The sequence below is a fragment of the Hypanus sabinus genome, chromosome 5 (assembly GCF_030144855.1).
Source record: "Hypanus sabinus isolate sHypSab1 chromosome 5, sHypSab1.hap1, whole genome shotgun sequence".
In the NCBI taxonomy this organism is placed as follows: Eukaryota; Metazoa; Chordata; class Chondrichthyes; order Myliobatiformes; family Dasyatidae; genus Hypanus; species Hypanus sabinus.
In genome coordinates, this window is record NC_082710.1 from 147,334,424 (window position 1) to 147,355,841 (window position 21,418).

General features: G+C 42.2%; 1 protein-coding gene across 6 annotated transcripts in view; it reads left to right on the forward strand.

Annotated features, from left to right (window-relative positions):
- The window catches only part of LOC132394434 (rho guanine nucleotide exchange factor 7-like), a 75,798-nt gene that overhangs the window by 28,135 nt on the left and 26,245 nt on the right, over nt 1–21,418 (forward strand). For 5 of the 6 annotated variants that reach the window (XM_059970591.1, XM_059970589.1, XM_059970590.1 and 2 more), the window contains exons 6-15: nt 2,471–2,559; nt 9,360–9,454; nt 11,009–11,104; nt 12,831–12,953; nt 13,368–13,506; nt 13,787–13,846; nt 14,995–15,138; nt 15,850–15,936; nt 18,737–18,815; nt 19,918–20,051. In XM_059970591.1, coding sequence (XP_059826574.1) covers nt 2,471–2,559; nt 9,360–9,454; nt 11,009–11,104; nt 12,831–12,953; nt 13,368–13,506; nt 13,787–13,846; nt 14,995–15,138; nt 15,850–15,936; nt 18,737–18,815; nt 19,918–20,051 — 1,046 coding nt within the window. The remainder of the gene's footprint in view (nt 1–2,470; nt 2,560–9,359; nt 9,455–11,008; nt 11,105–12,830; nt 12,954–13,367; nt 13,507–13,786; nt 13,847–14,994; nt 15,139–15,849; nt 15,937–18,736; nt 18,816–19,917; nt 20,052–21,418) is intronic. The other variant, XM_059970588.1, reaches the window with a different exon arrangement.

The following is a 21,418-nucleotide window of genomic DNA, read 5'->3' on the forward strand; positions in this document are numbered from 1 at the left end:
TCAAGCTGATGACCATTTGTGAGGACTGGAATAATCATTTTAAGATGAGGTGAGGGTGGAGATGGATAGGATAAAGGAATTTATCTTTGATAGGGTGAGGTCAGAATTGACAATGGTGTTGATGCCGACTTCTGGTTAGCAAGGGACATTGGAGAGAGAGAAGAAACAACGTACATCTAAACACCATGAAATGCAGAGCTACAGGAAACAGTGGGCTGGACGTGGTAACAGAGGGAAAAACTGAGTCAGTATTACAAGTGAATAAGCTATAGCAGAACTCACAGCACAAGTATGTTCCTGGAGTGATTAAATTCAATATTGAGTGGAAGACTGCATTCTGCGCAGGTGAGATTATGTTCTCCAATCTTGCATCATATCTCACAGTAGTATGCTAGTATAGTAGTATATTAGAACACACAGGTGACTGTAGTAAAGTGACTGTCTCCCACTTTAATTCCCACTGTAGAATTAAAGTGGGAGACAGTGAAAGCTCAGGTGTCCTGTGACTGGACGTTGGTGTGCCACATGGTGGTCAACCAGACTGTGTTTGGATTCCCTCCTGAAGGTGACCAAGCAGTTCTTGCCATATTCTGTAACTTCTCCATCACCTCCACTCACTCCCTTCACATGAAATGTGAGGTGAAGTCAAACAAGGGTAGGATGTGTACAGTAATTATTAGGGGACTTTGGAATGTTGATAAGCAGAGGGGTCTTGGAGATTTAAATCAAAAATTCTATGAAAGTGGTAACACAGGTGGATAGGGTGATTTAAGAAGACACACACTTACTTTACCCTTCTCACTTTAAAGCAATGCCCTCTAGTCCTCTAGTATTCAACTTTTCTATCTGGGGAAAAGATATTCTGTAACCTATCTATACCAGTAAATAATTTTATAAATATCTATCACATTTCCATTCTGCCTCTGTTCCAGAGGAAGCAACTCAAATTTATCCAATCTCTCTTTATAGCACATGCCCTCTAATCCAGGCTGCAACCTGGTAAGCCTCATCCAAAGTCTCTCCAAAGCCTTGACATCTTTTCTGCATTGAGCAACCAGATCTTCACACAGGTGCAGCGTAACCAAAGTTCAGTACAACTGCAATATGACTTCCTGATTCTTGTAGACTGTGGCTGACAATGAGGGCAGCATGACACATGCTTTTACTGATCTGTCTGCTTGTGTTGCCGCTTTCAGGACTTGGATCCCACTCCAAGATCCCTCTGTGCTGGTCCTTACCTTCTACCCCTTCTGCTGGACAGAGTAAGGATGAACTGCTTCTATGATCGGTCTCTATATCCAACAGATCTCCTTTGCAATTTCTGTCGCGCTCAACCCAATTTCTGCCAGGCAGCTGAGCATTCACAGGTTTTGCGTCCATTTGTTGTTTTCCCGTTCCCCCAATTTCCACCCTACACTTTTTGAACCAGATGTCATCTTCAACAGCTTGTCACCATGGCAAACCTAACCTCAGCCACTCAGATGTTCCCCCATTGTCCTCTCCCATCCTTCCCCACCCTCTCCCTCACCTGAAGCTAATCTCACTTTCTCAGTTCTGTCCAAGTTTTGTTTCTTTTGTTAATGAGTAAGTGCCTACTCTGTCCTTGACTCGATTCTGCAGACAGCAGTAAGCAGAGCCATTAGGATGCTGGATTTTATTGACAAATTAGTGGAGTTTAGATTTCAGTCAGGAGGTCACAGCCAGTATGCTAAATGTGGATCCATTCAGTATCCATTGGTTTGGACAGTGTAGGGGTCTGCAGCAAAGCTGGTTGGCTGTTTTGTACAATTAGCTGTCCTAACAGAGGCTCTTCAGTCCAGTCTGTAACAGTAACACCTGCTCTGGGAAGAGTTGCAGAGATCATACCATTATCACAAGTGTTTGTAGGTATTACTGGGAGATGTTGGCTTGTGTTTGTCGATGTTTGAAAACAATCTGAACTCTGTTCCCTGTTCTCACAAATGTGAATGCAAAGGTCAGATTAAAGGACTTTTATCATCTTTGCTTTCTGTGGGAATATATTGTGAGACAGTTTTATGGTACGTTTGCGCACACAGTAGTAATTCATTGGATATAAAACATTCTGTGATGTCCTGAAGCAATGGTTTCTTTAGCTTCAAGCTCATCTTCCCTACAAAAAATTAAGGGCATCCTTGCAACGAGACCTGTTTAGCTATGAAACTGGTGAAGTGAGAGTGTTTCTGTCACCCTACAATGTCTGTCCCACTCCTACCTTGCTCCTCTTCACCCTCATCCCAGTACTGATTTCTGCAATGGTCTTCACGAGAATGAGACTGATTCATCTCCAACTTGCCATTTAAACTAATATAAAAATTAATGAATTGTTATTGTTTTTAAATAATAATGGCCTATTTAGAGAGTCTATTTTCCAGACACCTGTTGATGTTGTGTGATGATCACGATGAAGAATTTCGTGATTTAAACACTTGACAATTGGTTCATTCCGCAGAAAAACCAGCCTCTCCAAAGTCAGCAACTTTGAAAAGTTCACCCAAAGGATTTGAAACACCTCCTGTTAGTAAAAGCTACTACAATGTGGTGAGTGTGTCTTGCTGTTTATGTTGAGTTGGATTTGACTGAAGCTTCCTGCAAAATAGTTTTGCCATTTTAACATATTCCTAAAGTGAGACATTTTAAAAGCTCATGTTATTTTTCAGCTTGGTGGAAAAAATTGAATTGCATATAGGTATCTTTGGCTTAGTAGTGTACAGTGGCTGAATTTACAAAACACTGAATAAACAGGATCCTAGAACTCCTGTCAAGTCTTTGTGGTAATTTTTAATTGGAAAGGAGCCAAGCAAAATGAGTTGGTTAAGCAGCAGGCAAGGAATTTGCCTGATTAATTTGGGCAAATATTTGGGAATATGATTTAAAATTAATTTGTGCTCTTAAAGGCAATTTTATTTGACTTTCATAAGCTGTTAATATGAACAATTACATAACTAGTGTAGTGCCCAGCCCCGTGATTCATGTCAGGCTGCAAAGTGTTTAAATCTGACTTACCCAAGAGCCTGACAAGTATTACAAGCTCAGTTAGTCGCAGTACTGGTCTCCCAGAACTTCTGGTATGGGTTGGAGATCCATTTGGACAGATAATATCACTACCTTATTGGCGAGAAGTCAGCTGCTCCTTTAAGGTTATTCTGATGGTTTAAGTTAAACACCCTGTGTGTGTTTGGTGGTCACCTTCTGTGAACCTACCTGCAAACTCACTGCGCTCAGTTCAGAAAACCTACCAGTAAGCTAACAGGAACAAGGTGAGATGATGTATTCAAAGAATCAAAGAGAAATCATGAAATTTCAGTTTTTAATTGGCTTGATTTGAAAACTTGATGATGGAGAAATCTTTTCTGACTGGCTAAAGTGCCCTTCTAAAATTTTCGAGTGCAAAGGGATGGAGGGAGATTGGAAGACAAAATACTCTTGTGCAAGGTGTGTTGAAAGGCAATGAATTATTAAAGATGCCCCACTTTCTGAAATATTAAGTGAACATTTTTTCATTTAATTTAACAAAAAGGCAAAAATTATCCTCTGCATTCATAATCTGATGGCAAGAAATGCAGAAAAGTAAATGTTTCATTGATGGTTTAAAATTTTGACAGCTATTAGAGAATGTCAGAACTTCAAAAAAAATTGTAATACTCTGTGGAATAGATTCCCATGAAAAGAAATTTCAATATCTGGATGGTTATCAATCTAGAATAAGCCTAGCTAAAGTGGCAAAATAAAAGTTTGGTGAAATAAGGAACTGGAGGAGATTAAAACTGAGCGTAAACAGTTTTAATTTAAAGATTACCTTTATTTATCACGTATACATTGGAACATGCAGTAAAATGTATCATTTGTATCAAATCAAATCAGTAAGGATAGTGATGATCAACCTGCAAGAGTCACCACGCTTCTGGTGCCAACAGAGCACACCCACAACTCACCAATCCTAGCTGTACGCCTTTGGAATGTGGGAGGAAACCGGAACTCCCAGAGGAAACCCACATGGTGACAGGGAGAAGATACAAACCCCTTACAGACAGCAGCGGGAAGCTGACCCCAATCGTACAGCTGATGCTGTAAAACATTGTGCTAGGAATATTCAATGTATAAAACAGTGAATATTTTAATGTTAATTATGAGATGCTGCTTGAATGAGAAGACTGGTTTTTAAGAATCTACTGTAATATAAGCTATTATTTCTGCCCTGATTATGCAGCTGAGAAACACAAAAACACTGCCCTTACTCCCTGAACTTTAAATAAAGAAGCCGTAATTGATTTGTTTGCTGGAAGACAGGAAGTGTATTGTTAGCCAACTGCATATGCATTAACGTTTTCTTGATAAAAGCTATCAGTATCTTGCTAATTACATCTGGGTTGAATTAAAGCACACTTCACATGTCTGGCTTTGAAATAATTAGGGTTGTCAATCTGCCTTTCCTGCAGAAAACACTTACGTCCATCAGATGTTGTGAGCTTCAAAAACATATTCTAAACAAAATCCTTTAGCAACATAATGAAATAATAGCCAAAAACTTGCATTTTCAATTAGCATGATAAATCATCCTCAGGCTTTTCAGTGTGCTGTCTTCAGATGAACCCAGCTGCAGGAGGAGGCATTGGGACAACTGATGAAAAGTTAGGTTATTTAGACAGGTTTTAAGCACTGCTTTAAAAGAGAAGACAAGAATTTTTGGAAGTCAACTCTGGAGCTTGGGCAGTTTAAAGGCAAGGTCCCCAGTGGTGGAGTAATAGAAATCAGTGATAATTAGGTGCTAGGATTATAGGGTTGTGGAGGTACCTGTAGATTAGAGGGATGGTGAGGATTGTTTTGATAGAACCACTAATTTCATATAGCTGTATATTTTGTCATTGTAACTCTACAGAAAATAAGGAGGAACAATTGTAGATACTGGGAATGCCTGATGAATCAAAGTGCTGGAAATAATCTACAGAGACTAAACTGACAAAGTTTATTTTTGTGTATTTCCAATTTTATTGAAAATTTTCGGTGTAGAAGGTGATGGAGCTGTACACAGTGTACAGCTTGAAGAGCAGTGGCACAGGAAAGAGCAGATGGGCTGTAGATTGCCACAACAAGTGGCTGGGCACTCTGGTTGCCTGTGCCTGCAGCAGCCAGCAAAAATGCTGTGCCCTGGGACATTGTGAGCCCATGGTGCCCTGATGCTGATCTGCATGACCCCCTCTCAGTGTGGCAAAAAGCAAAGGAAATCAATTTACATAAACTGCCGGATATCGTTGCACAAGAAGCATGTTGTGGATGTGGCGCAGGTTGCATTCAGAGACTGGAACTCTGGGCTCAAGCCCTATTCTGAAACCTCGAACACAACTCCAGACTGGCACAGTGGGTCTATACTGTGGGAGGGGCAGTGCCGAGGGAGCGCCACACAGTGTGAGTGGCGATGCTGAAGGAGCCCTGCACAGAATGTCATCAGAGATGAATCTGAGCATACAGAGGCTGATCAGTTCATGTCTGTGCAGACCAGCACTGTCTTGCTCATGGCAATAATGCAGGGCTACAGTAGCACAGGTTTATTATGGTAGTGGGGGAGGTAGGGTATATTTGTTTATATCAATCCAGGTAATCAGCACTTTGTCCCTAGTTCAAACTGAGTTTCAAGCTGTATTTATGGGTGAGCACCTTGAGAAATAAGTAAGTTTAGACCTGGAGTTTCTAGAATGTTTCCCTGTGGATATCTCTTCAGCCTGTTGGTAACTTGCTTGTTAATAGAGATTGATTATTTGGATTAGTTACAATTCAATTACTGTCATATCCTACAACTATCAGAATGATAGATGATGTGCTCAATGGACCTCCCCATGCACTAGTGTCATCAGTACACACTTCCAGATACAAGATCCCACTTCATTTCCTAAAAAGTCAATGTTGACACTGCTAGACAATGGACACTGGTGCATGGGAAGATTTGCAGTAGTTGTACTGACTTGTACCCGTCAGTGCAGTCAGTTGCTATCACTGATCAGTGACTGGGTTACAGCTCCACGGGGAAGACTGCTGCACCATTGATTTATATCCAGTTGGATTTTATAAGCATAGAAAGGGACTCATTCTTCTGCTGGAACTCAAACTACAGACACTCTCCAGAATTAATCCCAAGCATCCTTCCAAAGGCAGGTAAACTGTTCCATGTGCAGCGTGCCCAGTCTTTTGTGGCGATGATTGCATTTGTGTGGTACTCAGTGACTTCATTCATAAAGCTCTGGATGTGAAGTGCTACAGGTGTGAATGGTTATCTATTAGCCTTTCCTCTAAAGACTTAAGTATTTCTTCCTTTTCACTCTGTAATGTTTTACCATATGTTTTTTTTCCTAAAATTTATCACCTTGGGTTTAATTTGCTAGTCTGTGAAGTTGCCTATGAAGGAACCTTAAGTTCCATCATGCCCTCTTCACAATTAATAATGCTGTATACTTCTGTACTAGTCAGATTTGACCCATAGCCATCAAAACATACAATGACGTGTTAACAACCAACACAATCTAAGGTGCCAACATAGCATGCCCACAATGTTGGGCCAAACAACAATAGCAAAATAATCCCCTTTCCTCCCTCCCACCCACACACCTGGGCAGGCCTCCAGTCTCCATGCCTCAGGCATTGCGCTTCAACTGGTCTTCCAATTGACCTTGAACTCGAGGCTTGCCGACTCCCTGAACCTCGTTCCTCCCACAGGACCCACTGACTTGGGACCTTTGTCACCCATCCATTTCATTGGCTTTCAGGTGCAGTGTGGAGGCTTGGACACCGGATGTCTTTCATCACCTGTCTACTGCCCGTTTGAGTGCAGAGTGGAAGCCTATACTCTGGCCTGACCTCTAGCTCCTCCGTGTCCCTGTCCCTGTAGCCCTAATCTGACCCCTAGCTCACCTCACTCTCGCCAAAAGCCTTGCAATGAATTTCAATAACCAACTAAGTCTGAGCTATGACCTCGACAGAAATTGTAGCTCTGTGCTATCTTAGAACACAGAAACAGGCCAGCTCGGCCCTTCCAGTCTCTGTCAAAAAACTTCTTGACTTCTTGCTGATATGCTTCCTCTGAGACCCAGGTCCATATTGTTTGTTGTTTCACCAACCTCTCCTTGTTTGATTACAATTAGATTGAATGGAGATGTAATGATTTTAGCCAACAAGAAGATAATGAAAAAGAGAGTGTTGTTTCTTTTTTCTCTCCAGGAAATAGAAAGTTGAGGGGTGACTGGGGAGAGCTGTTCAAAATTACCTAAGGGATTCCTTGATTCAGTGTTTCCATTTGTTGGGGAGATACAAGTGGAGTCTAAGTGTAACATGATAAGGATTAAATCCAGTCAGGAGCACAGGAGAAGCAACTATACGTATATAGAAAGTGTATAGTTCTTTCCCACAGGGAATGGTTGAGGTGAATAACATTGAAACTAGAGGGGAAATAAGGTAGGTGGATGATGACCTGTTTCATTGCCCACTCAGTCTTTCTGATGTAGATAATAAATGATTAAAAATGTATGTTTTCACTTTTAGTTGCAGTAAAATGTACAGTTGCCAATGGTCACAGGTGTTGGATATCCACAGTGCCAGTGGATTCTGAGTTGGGAGAGTGGGTGAGGGTTGGAGAATGTCCTTATGTTATTTTTCTCTCCTGAGGAAGTGAGTCAGTGTCCTGGCTGTGTGACCCAAGTTTAGTGATTGATGCTGCAGTTTCCATGGTGTCAAAACTGTAGCCTCCACACCTCATGCCCCTTCCTTCCCTCCCCAAGAAGGGAAATGGCGAGGTCATTCCAGCAAAGATTGTTCTGGGTCTGGAAGAGAAAACAAAATTGCTGGAGAAATCCAGCGGGTCATATCCTGATGTAGGGTCTCGACCCAAAACATTGCCTAACCCAGGGGTGGGCAAACTTTTTGACTTGTGGGCCACAAAGGGTTCTAAAATTTGACAGGGGGGCCGGACCAGGAGCAGATGGATGCAGTGTTTTGGTAATACACCTCATAAGAGAAAATAAAATATCATGGGATATGTAGAAAACATGTGCTTTAATTTCAATTGAAAATGAACAAATGCATTACAACAAAATATCTGTCTTTCAAGTCCCATGGTATTTAGCTATTTATTGAAATAACTTTTAAAACACTGAAAATTAAATGAATAAAATACAGCTTTTTTTAATAGTAACAGTTATTATTTTAAAGCACTGAAAATTCTGTTATCCTTCAGGATATTATCATCATCACTCTCCTCCTGACTGTCTGTATTTCAAAAACGGTAGGAGATGCAGGTCTACTTCTCCTGCTCCTTCTTATTCAATTGTCCCCTGTGCCAAAACTCAACAACGACCAGCACAAGGAGAGAACAGTGACAGCGCGCCAGTATGCGGAGCGCGTTATTTGATCGGAAGCGCATTTTTTATTTTGAGAACGTACGTGCCTGCGCACTACTCATGACCATCACTTAACAGAAATGACATGTAACATGTAAGGCTTATTGAAAAAAATATTTTCAAATGCATTTTTTACATAACACAACGAAGAAACTGATTTTTAATTTCAGTGGGAACAGTGTTGTTGGTCTCCCTTTTTAACCAGCCCATCAAAGTCTGGATTTAGTTTTGTTGTGGCGATTCTCAGGATGGATCTGAGGTGTTGGTCAGTTAACTTGGATCTGTGGCTGGCTTTGTTGATGTTCATGACGCTGAACGCCTGTTCACACAAATAGGTCGAGCCGAACAAAGAGTAAAGCGCAAATGTGGAGTAATACGCTGCACCTCAACAAAGGTCAATGTGTAGCGGTGTGCTACATGCAGCGCTAAAATTACTTCACGGAGTTGGTAACTGCAGTCGAAGAAAAAAACTTTATTCGAAATCCCCAGCCTCACTTTTAAGCCTCCCTCAACCTGCCCCACCCCCCCCCCAGGACACAGAGGCTCCAAAGTTCTGTGCTCGCAAATCCCCGCAGGCTATCTCCCTTAGCCGGAACGCTGGCTAATTGTGAGCCGGTTCGGATGTGCCAGGAAATGGGTCGCCACAAATGTATATAGAGTGCATCATCTATTTGGAAAATGCCAGAATTGCGGGGAAAAAACGTTAACAATGTTTATTAATATAATTTCATCAAGTTCTGCGGGCTGGATTAAAAAGCTTAACTGGCCGCATATGGCCCGCGGGCCGTAGTTTGCCCATGCCTGGCCTAACCCTTCTTAACAAAACCCGCCTGGCTCCCTGAGTTCTTCCAGCAGTTAGGCTTTATTTTCTCCAGGTCCCAGCATATATGTTCTTTACTGTCAGTGTTCTGTGATTGGTTTTGTGAATTGTCCTGTCTTTTGTCATTTACTGGGCAGGTGCTGCAGAATATTCTTGACACAGAGTGCGATTATGCAGAGGAACTAACGATGCTTCTGTCAACTTTCCTGCGACCTTTACAAGCCAGCGACAAGTGAGATTAGTTTCTTTGTCTGTCTGTTATATTTTTTAGCCAGCTCTGATGGGCTTTCTTTCCCACCCTGAGCGCTTCGTACAAATAGTGAAGTAAACAACTTTAGGAGAATAAGATGGGAGGGCATTGAACAATGTGTTAGTGAGTATTTCACACATAACTGTTATTTATAATAGGCTTAAGCGTGGGGAACATTTCTCCCTTCTCAGAATAGCTTGCATAAAATTTGAGCTTGAGCCTGGGCCTGGGCCAAACTGGGTAGGGTCGTGAGAGCGGAGGAGGGTGTAAAGGTCACGCTGACAAGCTGAGTGAGTGGGCAAGAACATTATGTGGGGGAGAATGTGAAGCAACCCACAAAGCAAAAAAGCAGAGTATTTCTTAAACAGTGAAAAAAGGCAAATGTTGATGTTCAAGGGGACTTGGTATCCTTACATAAGCACTGAAGTCCAACATGCAGGTACATAGGTGATGATGAGGGCAAATGGCACATTGTCCTTTATTATGAGAGAGTTTGATACATGAATAAAATTGTTGCAGCAATTATGTAGGGCCTTGGTGAGATCACACCAAGAGTATTATATATAATTTAGTCTCTTTAGCTAATAAAGGATAACATTGCCATGAAGGGAGTATTCACTGACTGGTTCCAAAGAGAAGGGATTGAGTCCGTGGACTTTATTCTCTATAGAACAGAAGAAAAAGAAATGATATCATCAAATGTCTTAAAGGGGTTTGATAGACTGATTACAGAGACAACGTTTGCCCAGACTGAAGAGTCTAGGGCAAGGGACCATGCTCAGAATAAGCGATACCACCTTTTAGGATGGAGATAGGGTAATATTTCTTCATCCTGAGGGTGTGAGTATTTGAAATATATGTTTACCTATGTGGAGACTTGGTCATTAAATTGATTTAAAACCAAACTTGATAAGTTCATGGATGTAATGGGAATTAAAGGATACGGGGATAGTGCAGGAAAATACCTTTGAGGTAGGTGATCAGCCATGAAAGGCACAAGAAGTTGAATTGTTTCCTGCTGCTCCCAATTCTCATGAGCCACATAAGAGATTGATGCAGAGGAAGCTCCAGAACATAAAGGCAAGCAGCCAGGAAGAGTGATCAGTGGATTTGGGGAGAGGGGTGGTGTTGGTACAGGTAGACAGGGTGTGATCCACTGAAAATTTAGTGTATAATGATAAGAAATTTGAAAATTGTTTTGTAAATCAATATGTAAGGGATGATGGTGAATGGGACTTGATGCTGGTTTGCATATGTTTATGGTGGGAAGCTGAGAGCAAACAGCAGCAGTGTGTCTTCAGATAATAGTGGAGTGGATGAGAGCTCTTCACCAGTCTGAAGCTGTTGGAATCTAATAAAATTAACTTTAGGGATGGAAACTAGTGGTCTTGAGCTGATCTGTCAGAAATCTGGTGCTGAAAGGTAATGACTGGTGGGCAGCACCATCCCCGTATCCTGAAAATCTATTTAGCATGTAACTAGTTGGGTGTGTGATCATCAAAAATGCTGACCTATTCCCATGTGTTACATCTACAGGCTAAGTGTTGCTGAAGTTACATCCTTGATGGGAAATCTGGAGGACATCTGCTCCTTCCAGCAGAGTCTTGTTCAGTCTTTAGAAGATTGTACCAAGTGAGTAACTGGGAAGGGATGATTTTTTGTTCCAGCTGAAGGTAGCTAATGTCATGTAGGTTGAGCAATCTGGTTTATCTGCCCCTGTCGGCAGGTCGCTGTGACTTTCCTCTTGCTCTTGGTTCTCATTTCCCATCTTCTTTTGGGAATCAGAGATTCACAGAAGGCTTGGCTACTTGAGCACAGTGTACCAACTGAGACTGAGCGGCCAGATTTTCACAACCTTCTGACATTCCAAAGCGTTTCTCAACCAATTAATTGCTTTAGAAGCAACATTGTTGTGGCTAATTGATGTTACTATATTGTCAAAAATGTGGTAGCCACCTGCACAAAGGAGTTTCATAAACTGCCACCTGGCAGGAGGAGTAAATTGCAGCCAGCATACTGAGGGGAAGACCTTGTTCTTCCAGTAGGCCTCTGGAATTGTGTAACCCATCTGGAAGGACTGTTGGGATGTCTTTAAACAACAAAGAGCACAATACTGCTTTTAGTTCAGCTTCCTCTAGTGTTGCCCCCTTTGCTGCAATGTTGCCTCAAGTTGCGCATTTGGCATGCCTTCTCAGTGATGCCTCTCTCCATGCTACTGCCTCAGTGTTTCCTTCCTAGTATTGTATTACTTGATCTTTATGCAGAATCACATGGGATGCACTGTATATTTTGAGTCCTGAACTGAATTTGACACTGAGGAGAATGTAGGGATTGGTGTCAAAGCATGCGTGAGCTGAATTCTCATTTTGTTGCGATGTCTACATTGATGATAGTTCAGAGAATCTCATGGACTGGGAATGCAATACATAAAGTCAGCTGTTCCTTTCTAATTGTGTATTATTTTGACCTGGAAATGTTGCTGTTGTCTCATTGTTGTTGGGTCAAGATACCAAAACTCCTTCACTACTGGGCTGCCATGGAGCTAAAGAAAGTTTATCACACTTCCCCAGGTGCATTTATGGGTGCTACATTTGATGTGATGCCCACCACCAGGGACTGAATGAAAATCAAACTAAACATGGATTGGCTATCCCTTAAATTTCTGTTAATTGCTTAGTCATATTTACATTATTTATGTGAATAAACGTAAGCTCCCACCCACCATTGAGGTGATGTCCTCTATAGATGCCTTCAGAAGGTGCCATCCATCACTAAGTACCCTTACCATCTTCTTGTTAATATCATCGTGGAGCCTGGAGGCCCACAGTCTATGATGCATAAACAGCTCTTCCCCTCTGCCATCAGATAGCATAAGAAATAAGAGCAGGAGTAGGCCATCTGGTCCATTGAGCCTGTTTTGCCATTCAATAAGATCATGACTGATCTGGCCATGGACTCATCTCCACCTACCTGCCATTTCCCCAAGACCTTTAGTTCCCCTATTATGAGCAGTCCATGAACACAGCCTTGGTACTCATCTTTTATGCTATTTATATATTTTTGTTACTTGTACTTTTTGTTTTGCACATTTCAGCTGCCCCAAAAGGACAAATTTCATGACGTATGTCAGTGATATCTTCTTCTGAACTTACTTTGTACCCTAATTTAAGAAACTTGCTGCAACAACCCAGCAGGTCAGGCAGCAGCTGTGGAAAGAGAAGGTGCTAATGTTTCAGGTTAGAATGGTTAAGATGAAAAATGTTCAGCCTGAAGTATTAACTCTGTCAGACTCCATCTTTATTTTTGCTGGAATCAGCAATTTTTGATTTTAATTTCCCTTGTTGTTTCGTGTCTGCAGGTTACCCGAATCCCAGCAGAAAGTTGGTGGCTGCTTTGCAAACTTGATGTCTCAGATGAAAAGTCTGTACCTTGCGTATTGTGCCAACCATCCCTGGGCTGTGAATGTCCTCACAGAGCACAGGTATGTGATTTGGCCTATTGCAGTGAAAGGAATAAAGTCTTCAAAGGAGCAGAAGTTCCAGGCACCTGCTGCCAGCACTGAACCTTGCTCAATGGTGTGCCAATGAGTGGGGAACGTTGATGGGTATGTGGGAAGGTGTCTGTGCAGTGTCTGTTGTGTATGAGAGGATGTGTATATAAACATCTGAGTGAAGACAATATAAGATAACCAGGTGTGAAAGGCATACATGTCTGTTGGGTGTACTGATGGCAGATGCGTGAAAGGGGGCTGCGTGCCGATGGCCGATGCATGAAAGGGGGGTGCGTGCTGGCAGCAAGTATGAGGTAAAAAAAAAATGTCTTTTTGGCTTGAGCTCTGTCCGAGAACATTGAGTGTTGGTGGGGGTCATTTTCTGAGCTGTTTTGTTATCTTCAGTGAGGAACTGGGGGAGTTTATAGAAATGAAAGGAGCAACCAGTCCTGGGATCCTCATGCTTACCACCAGCCTGAGCAAACCTTTCATGAGACTGGACAAATACCCGACTCTGCTGAAGGAACTGGAGCGTCACATGGAGGTAAGTGATTCTTATTGCTAATGGTGCTTAGTTCTGTAAACATGTTAACTAGATTGGGTGATTTTGAAATTTGTCATCTCCCTGGTTCGTTGATGTGGATGTGCAGGTTGGTCTCTGGCCTTTGACGGGTTTGGCACTTCGAAGATTGGCTGTTTCACAGTAGACAAGCTCAGTTAGCTAAACAAGGACCCAGAGTTACGGAATGGGTGAAGTAATTTCTTAAAGGCGTCCTGAGCACGAAATCTAGATGTGTGATGTGTACATTTACCCTTTGCCACAGGAATCCCACCCTGACTGGCCTGACATCCAGAGAGCTATGACTGCATTCAAAAGTCTTTCGGTAAGGTGCAAGTTGCTGCAGCATGTTCGTTGTGAGTGTTTGTGCAGTGAATTGCTATTATTCCGGGTCAGAATCAGATTTAATATTACTAGCATATGTTGTGAAATTGTTGTTTTGCAGCAGCAGTGCAGGGCCATATATTAAAAATATTATAAATTTCAATAAGAAAAATTATATAAAGGAGCAAAAATTGTAAGGCAGTGTACATGGGTTCATTGTCCTTTCAGAAGCTGGATGACAGAGGGAGCAAGCTGTTTCTAAAATGTGTGTGTGTCTTTGGGCTCCTATAATCCTTTCTCATAGGAATGAGAAGAAGACTTGGCCTTGGTGGTGGGGGTCCTTAATGATGGATGCCGCCTTTTTGAGGGAACTCCTTTTGAAGATGTTCTCAATGCTGGGGAGGCTAGTGCCCATGATGGAGCTGACTGAATTTACAACCCTCTGCAGCTTTTCCTGATCCTGTGCAGTGGCCCCTCTGTACCAGATGGTGATGCAATCAGTTAGAAATTCCGTGGGAAGTCTGTAGAACTTTGCTGGAGTCTTTGTTGACATACCAACTCTCCTCAAACTCCTAATGAAATATAGCTGCTGTCGTAATTGCTATTCTTTATGTGACTGGATATTTTGGAGTTAGACTTCTACTGATTATATTGGTTTAACTGTTTCTCTTGTTTTATTAAATAATTTCATATAAACCTGGTACTCAGCATCCTGGATCTCTCAATATTTTTTCACTGTTTACACTCTTTATAGCGCAGTGCTCCCTAGGAAACTGGTTGAGCGCCTAAACGGCTGATACCCAAGCCCAAAATAGGGGGATTGGGACTCCTCAAGTGTGTGGAGTGAGCTGCTTCTCATCAAATAGACATTTATTATCCCAAGCTTAGGGAAGGTCTGCTAGCGAGGAGGAGGAGAGAGCAGATGGGGTGATTCACTGACGGGTGGTTGAGTGTGATTGCTGTGTTCAGGCTACATATTCTCTGCTTGAGTATGGACCAGATCACTGCCAGTGTGTTCTGAGTGACAGTGACGAAGAGGGAGGTTTCAGAGAGGGGAGTTCTCACTTCAGTTGGATGGAAAATTTCTGTTCTCGGATACTATCAGTCTGTGCATCCAGTGGCTAAAGTTTAATTCTTTTTCTCCAATAGTCTCAGTGTCAAGAAGTCCGGAAAAGAAAGGAATTGGAACTACAGATCCTGACGGAAACAGTCCATGGTTGGGAGGGAGAAGATATCCGATCCCTGGGCAATGTCATTTACATGTCTCAGGTCATGGTACAGAGCGGCAACGAGGTAACTGACCTCCTGGCCACGACAGGGATTGTTGGGCCCGGTCTTTCAGCGTGAGGTTCTCCGCCCCTCTTTCCATCCCTTTCGGGAGGAGGAAACGAATGACATCGTTGATGTCTTTGGTGCTGCATCTCAGCCTACCTGCGGTGGAGTGTTTTGTTCTAATTGAATAGTTCTTGAATTATTGATCCCACATTCATTGCTGAATAAAATCAGGGAATTTCCTGTTTCCTGAAACAAAGTGAAAAGAGCGATTATCTGTTAATTTATAAACCTCGTTTGCTGCTGGCTGTCATTGCCTCTGATTGGTGCTTTCATCAGATTCCTGCCAACTAAAAAATGAAATTCCTCACACTTCCCTTCCACTTTCCCGCTTGGATTCTGTTTGGGAGCTCTGAGACTGTGGGATTGGGAGGTGATATTTTACTTGCTGTAGTCTGAGGATGTGCAGGTTTGGGGAAGTATGATGCTGGGCTGGTTTGAGGAGTTGGGGAAATGAGCTTTCACCAAGCTCACTTCCCTAACTCTAGTGGAAACACTAGAACAAATGTGTTTCCATTGTTCCTACTGGGATCTACCAATTGTAGTTGATATGTCAGAAGTTGTGTTAAAATGTTTGCCCAATAATTTGTCACTCTTATCGGCCACTGTTCTGTGTGGCTGCAGAATAAAGTAGTTGTCAACTAACTACTCCTAACTGATGTTCCTTTTTAGGAGAAATGTGAGAGATATTTTCTCCTGTTTCCACATGTCCTTCTCATGCTCTCTGCCAGTCCCAGGATGAGTGGTTTCATTTATCAGGTGAGGGAATCTCACTTGCTTTATAGTCGGCTATTAGCAAATTCAGCAAAGTCTCTTTGGTCTGTAAAACTTGTGTAACAAAAAAATAGTCCTCTTCTCCTGCAGGAATAGAATTGATGTCCAAGATCACCATCACCACCTTGCTCTGTTACTGCCTGCTGTATTAGATGCTCCTGGATCAGTAAAAGTCAACTCTGTTGGGAAGCTGGTGTGTGTGATGAAATGCTTGCTGTCTGGCAATAGAAGTTATGCTGATGCTTAGAATAATTGTGCCTGACAATAGCCATAAGGTGCAGGAGTAGACCATTTGGCCCTTCTAGCCAGCACCGCCATTCACTGTGATCATGGCTGATCCTGCCCGTTCCTGCCCTCTCCCTATATCCCTTGACCCCGCTATCTATAAGAGCTCTATCTAACTCTCTCTTGAATGCATCCAGACACTTGGCCTCCGCTGCCTTCTGGGGCAGAGCATTCCACATATCCACCACTCTCTGGGTGAAAAAGTTTTTCTGCATCTCAGTTCTAAATGGCCTACCCCTTATTCTTAAACTGTGGCCTCTAGTTCTGGACTCACCCTTCAGCGGGAACATGCTTCCTGCCTCCAGCGTGTCCAATCCCTTAATAAACTTATGTCTCAATCAGATCCCTTCTCATCCTTCTAAATTCCAGTGTATACAAGCCCACTCGCTCCAATCTTTCAACATATGACAGTCCCACCATTCCGGGAATTAACCTTTTGAACCTACGCTGCACTCCCTCAATAGCAAGAATGTCCTTCCTCAAATTTAGAGACCAAAACTGCACACAATACTCCAGGTGGGGTCTCACAAGGGCCCTGTACAGCTGCAGAAGGACCTCTTTACTCCTATACTCAATTCCTCTTGTTATAAAGGCCAACATGCCATTAGCTTTCTTCACTGCCTGCTGTACCTGCATGCTTGCTTTCATTGATGTGCAAGAATACCTAGATCTTGTTGTACTTCCCCTTTTCCTAACTTGACTCAATTTAGATAGTAACCTGCCTTCCTGTTCTTGCCACCAAAGTGGATAACCTCACATTTATCCACATTAAACTGCATCTGCCATACATTTGCCCATTCACCCAACCTGTCCAAGTCACCCTGCATTCTCATAACATCTTCCTGACATTTCACACTGCCACTCAGCTTTGTGTCATCAGCAAATTTGCTAATGTTACTTTTAATCCCTTCATCTAAATCATTAATGTATATTGTAAACAGCTGCGGTCCCAGCACCGAACCTTGTGGTACTCCACTGGTCACAACCTGCCATTCCGAAAGGGACCCGTTAATTGCTACTCTTTGTTTCCTGTCAGCCAGCCAATTTTCAATCCATGTCAGTACTCTGCCCCCAATACCATGTACCCTAATTTTGCCCACTAATCTCCTATGTGGGACTTTATCAAGAACTTTCTGGAAGTCCAGGTACACTACATCCACTGGCTCTCCCTTGTCCATTTTCATAGTTACATCCTCAAAAGACTCCAGAAGATTAGTCAAGCATGATTTTCCCTTCATAAATCCATGCTGACTCGGACTGATCCTTCTACTGCTATCCAAATGTGTCATAATTTCATCTTTTATAATTGACTCCAGCATCTTTCACACCACTGATGTCAGGCTAACTGGTCTATAATTCCCTGTTTTCTCTCTCCCTCCTTTCTTGAAAAGTGGGACAACATTAGCCACCTTCCAGTCAGCAGGAACTGTTCTTGAATCTATAGAACATTGGAAAATGATTACCAATGCATCCACGATTTCTAGAGCCACCTCTTTAAGTACCCTGGGATGCAGACCATTACTGAATCCAATACTATCCAATATTTTTTCTTAATGAGGTGTAACTAACTCACCCAGAGGGTGATAAATGTGAAATCCTCATTATGGTTGGTGAGGCAGCTCCTATGTTTCAAAGGCATACAAGTGAGGGTTAGTAAGTTGTGGTCATGCGGTTACTGCCTGAAGTTGGTGATAACTGAAGGTTGCCCCCAGTGCATTCTCAATGTAAGTGATGCATTGAAATGAAGCTAATCTTTAATCTTTACAACTCACTCCCATGGAGATTTGAGCTGAACATAGCCAAAAAGAATAAGGGATAGGTTGTTAGTACGAGATGCAATCAGATCAGGGAAGTTTGTGTGAAGCAAAATGCCATGGACACTGTAAATGAGGTGTTTCCAAGTTGTAAATGTGAACATTTTGATATAAAATCCACAAGTTTCATGGTCATTGTCATCTGTATTTCAACCTCACTGTTCTGATTCCCCTGGCTGCAGTCAGTTCCTTTATTCAACCAAGTGTACAGTTTGATTATTCAGTTCTGGCATGTCTGACTTGGCTTGTAATTCTTCTCACTGCATCATAGGCAATCTTTGATAGATGAGGTTATAGATGAAAAACCAGGCCCAGACCTCTGTGGTAATTAGTATGAACATTTCACCAGTAAGATAACATGCATGTATAAAACTCTGCTTTTTGTTGCAAACAACCGTTTAACTGTGCAACTTGTGGCTTAAATGTCCTTAAGTATTTGTACCAAGTCAACAAGGTGACACACCTCATTTGAATATATTAAAGCCTTTCTAACAATATCCACGGAGAATGATGGGATACCTTGCTGTAAGGATGATATGTCTGTATGTTGATGTTAACTCCACTTATTGCAGGTTATTACTATTAGTTTGTAGTTGTGATTGAATACTTCAGAATAACAAGCTAATTAATCATAATTAATGTTTGTGAGGTATAATATCAATTTATCTGCTTTACTTGGTTATTAGGGGAAATTACCATTAACAGGATTAACCGTCACAAAGTTAGAGGACGGTGATGAGCACAAGAACAGCTTTGAAATTACTGGTGAGTTAATTTTGCTCAGAATGTTTTGTTCTACTCTTGCCTTTCTTTGCAGACACAGCTAGGATTTGGTGTGCAAGTTTTGGAATCGGTGTTGTGATGAGCAATGGCCTGGGAGCAATGGTCCATGGGACCAACTCTGCTGTGTCCCAGTGAGACCAGTCCCTGAGAAACCAGCTGGATAAACAAGTTCTTATTTTAACACACTCTTGCTTTAAGTGTATTCTTGTCATTTTAAATTGCAAATAAAAGTTGCATTTGTATTTCAGTAGTTGTTTGCAAAAATATTGTGACTCGCAGGAATAATTTTGAGCTAGTTCAGTAATTGTTACCTGATAATGGGGCTTCACTGGGAAAGGACAATGGATTTGAGCTTGCCTTGGATTGGCCACTTGAGACCACATGATCTCGGGCTAATTGAATTGATTGGTAGAAGAAATTTGCAGATATTTTATGACAAACAGAGAGAAGCATTAAGCATGTCATCAAAAATACAAGTTGACGTGGATGCAAAGAAGAATAAGGTTTTTAATGAATACTTAGCAGCCATTTTCACAAAAGAGCCAAATTGATGTTACGGTTAAGGAAGAAGTGTGTGAAATACTGGATGGTTAAAAAACACAATAGAGATGAAGTATGAAAGTATTTATCAGCATTTGAAAATGGATAAATTGCCAGGGCAGGACAGAATAACATGGTGGAAAACGTGACACATTTCTTTAGTATATCATTCCCGGGATGCAGCAAACCCAAGGGTTATTGCCCACTTCTAATTACTGATGAAGGTGGCGGTGAGAAGCTGCAGTCTGCTTATTATGGAAGGTTATTCCACAGTGAAGGACTTCCAGGAGCTTCACTCAGTGCATTTCCAAGACAGAAGTGTGAGGGGGGTCTTTGAGGTGCGGGTGTCCATGTGTCTGCTAGGGTGGAATGCATGTTGAGCACTTTATTTGAGTCTTACCAGGCTTGTCATTAGCACACCAGCTGACATTGAACCAAGCTGTATGTGTAATCTTAACTTCTGGAATGTCAGGTTTTTAATTGCTTTGCAAGAGATTGTGACAACCTTTTTGACCTGTGTACCTTTTTGTTTCTCTGTGGTTAGGAAGTATGATTGAACGGATTTTGGTGTCGTGCTCGAATCACCAGGATATGCAGGAGTGGGCAGACCATCTGCAGAAGCAAACAAAGGTCCCAAGTGTGGGAGTTGTGAGACAGCAGTCTATGCCATGTCACACAGTAAGTGAAAGGAGTGGTGGGGTTAGTACCTTTATAATACTGTGCTCCGAACCGCTTTGAGCAGCAGCACCAATGGCTGGGAGAATTTCGGCTGGGTGTGCTTTCAACAAGATTTGTAAGGGGAATTCCCTCATCACCAGCCGTAACTTGGGAATTTCTTCCTGTGGGCCACCATGGGTGTGAGGGTTTTAAAACTTGTAACAAGGTTTGGACAATTACCAACAAAAACTGGGTAGATTCAACAAGAGACCAATTTCCAATGCCATGCTTGTGCCTAGACACTGAGATGCCAGTGATTTCTGATGTACCCTATTACATGGTTGTTCTCTTAGAAGCTCTCATGAGGAAGGTGGGGAAGCCTAATCCTAACAGTTGTTCAAATCTGAGGTGGATAGATTTGTGGATATTAGATGAATTAAGTGAAATGGGGACAGAGCAAGAAATCTTCTGGGTCCAGAAAAGCCCAGACCTGATTTTGTTGAATAGCCAAACAGACTTGATGGGCAGGATGACATACTCCTGATCCTGCTGCCTATGTATTGTGTGTTTCCTTGTCTCATGGCCACTTCCCAAATTCAGTATTTTATGCTTCTCTGAGTTGAATTCCGTTTGCTGCAATATCTTTCTGTGGTCAGAATCAAAGGATATACTTTGTATCGAAATACAGGCAGGAAGGCATAGGTGGTCTGGCTGTGTTGGTAAGAGATAGAATTACACCTTTAGAAAAAGGTGACATGGGGTCAGAATGTTGAATCTGTGAGTTGAGATAAGAAACCGTCAGTGTAAAAAAAAAATTATGGGAATCATACACCTCCAAATAGTAGCCAGGTTGTGGGGTTGCAAAGGGATCTGGAAAGGCCATGTAATAAGGGTAATGACACAATTGTAATAGGGGACATCAATATGCAAGGCGATTGGGAAAATCAGGTTGGTGTCGGTTCACAAGATAGGGAATTGCTGAATGCCTATGAGATGGCTTTTTAGAGCAGCTTGTCCTTGAGCCTACTCAGGGAAAGGCTCTCTTAGATTGAGTGTTGTGTAATAACCTAGATCTTATTAGTTAAGGAGGAATTTTTTTAGCCAGAGAGTAGTGAATCTCTGCCACAGACTGCAGTGGAGACCAGGTCCATGAGTACATTTAAGCCAGAAGTTGATAGTTCCCTGATTGGTCAGGGCATCGAAGGATGTGGTGAGAAGGCAGGTGTATGGGGTTGAGCGGGACCCTGGATGAGCCATGATGAAATGGTGGAGCAGACTCAATGACCTGAGTGGCCTCGGATCCCGTGAGCTTTCTGTGTTTGTGTGTGTGTGTGTGTGTTTTATGAACAGCATGCCTTTTAAGGACCTGGTGAACAACCTGGTTAGGG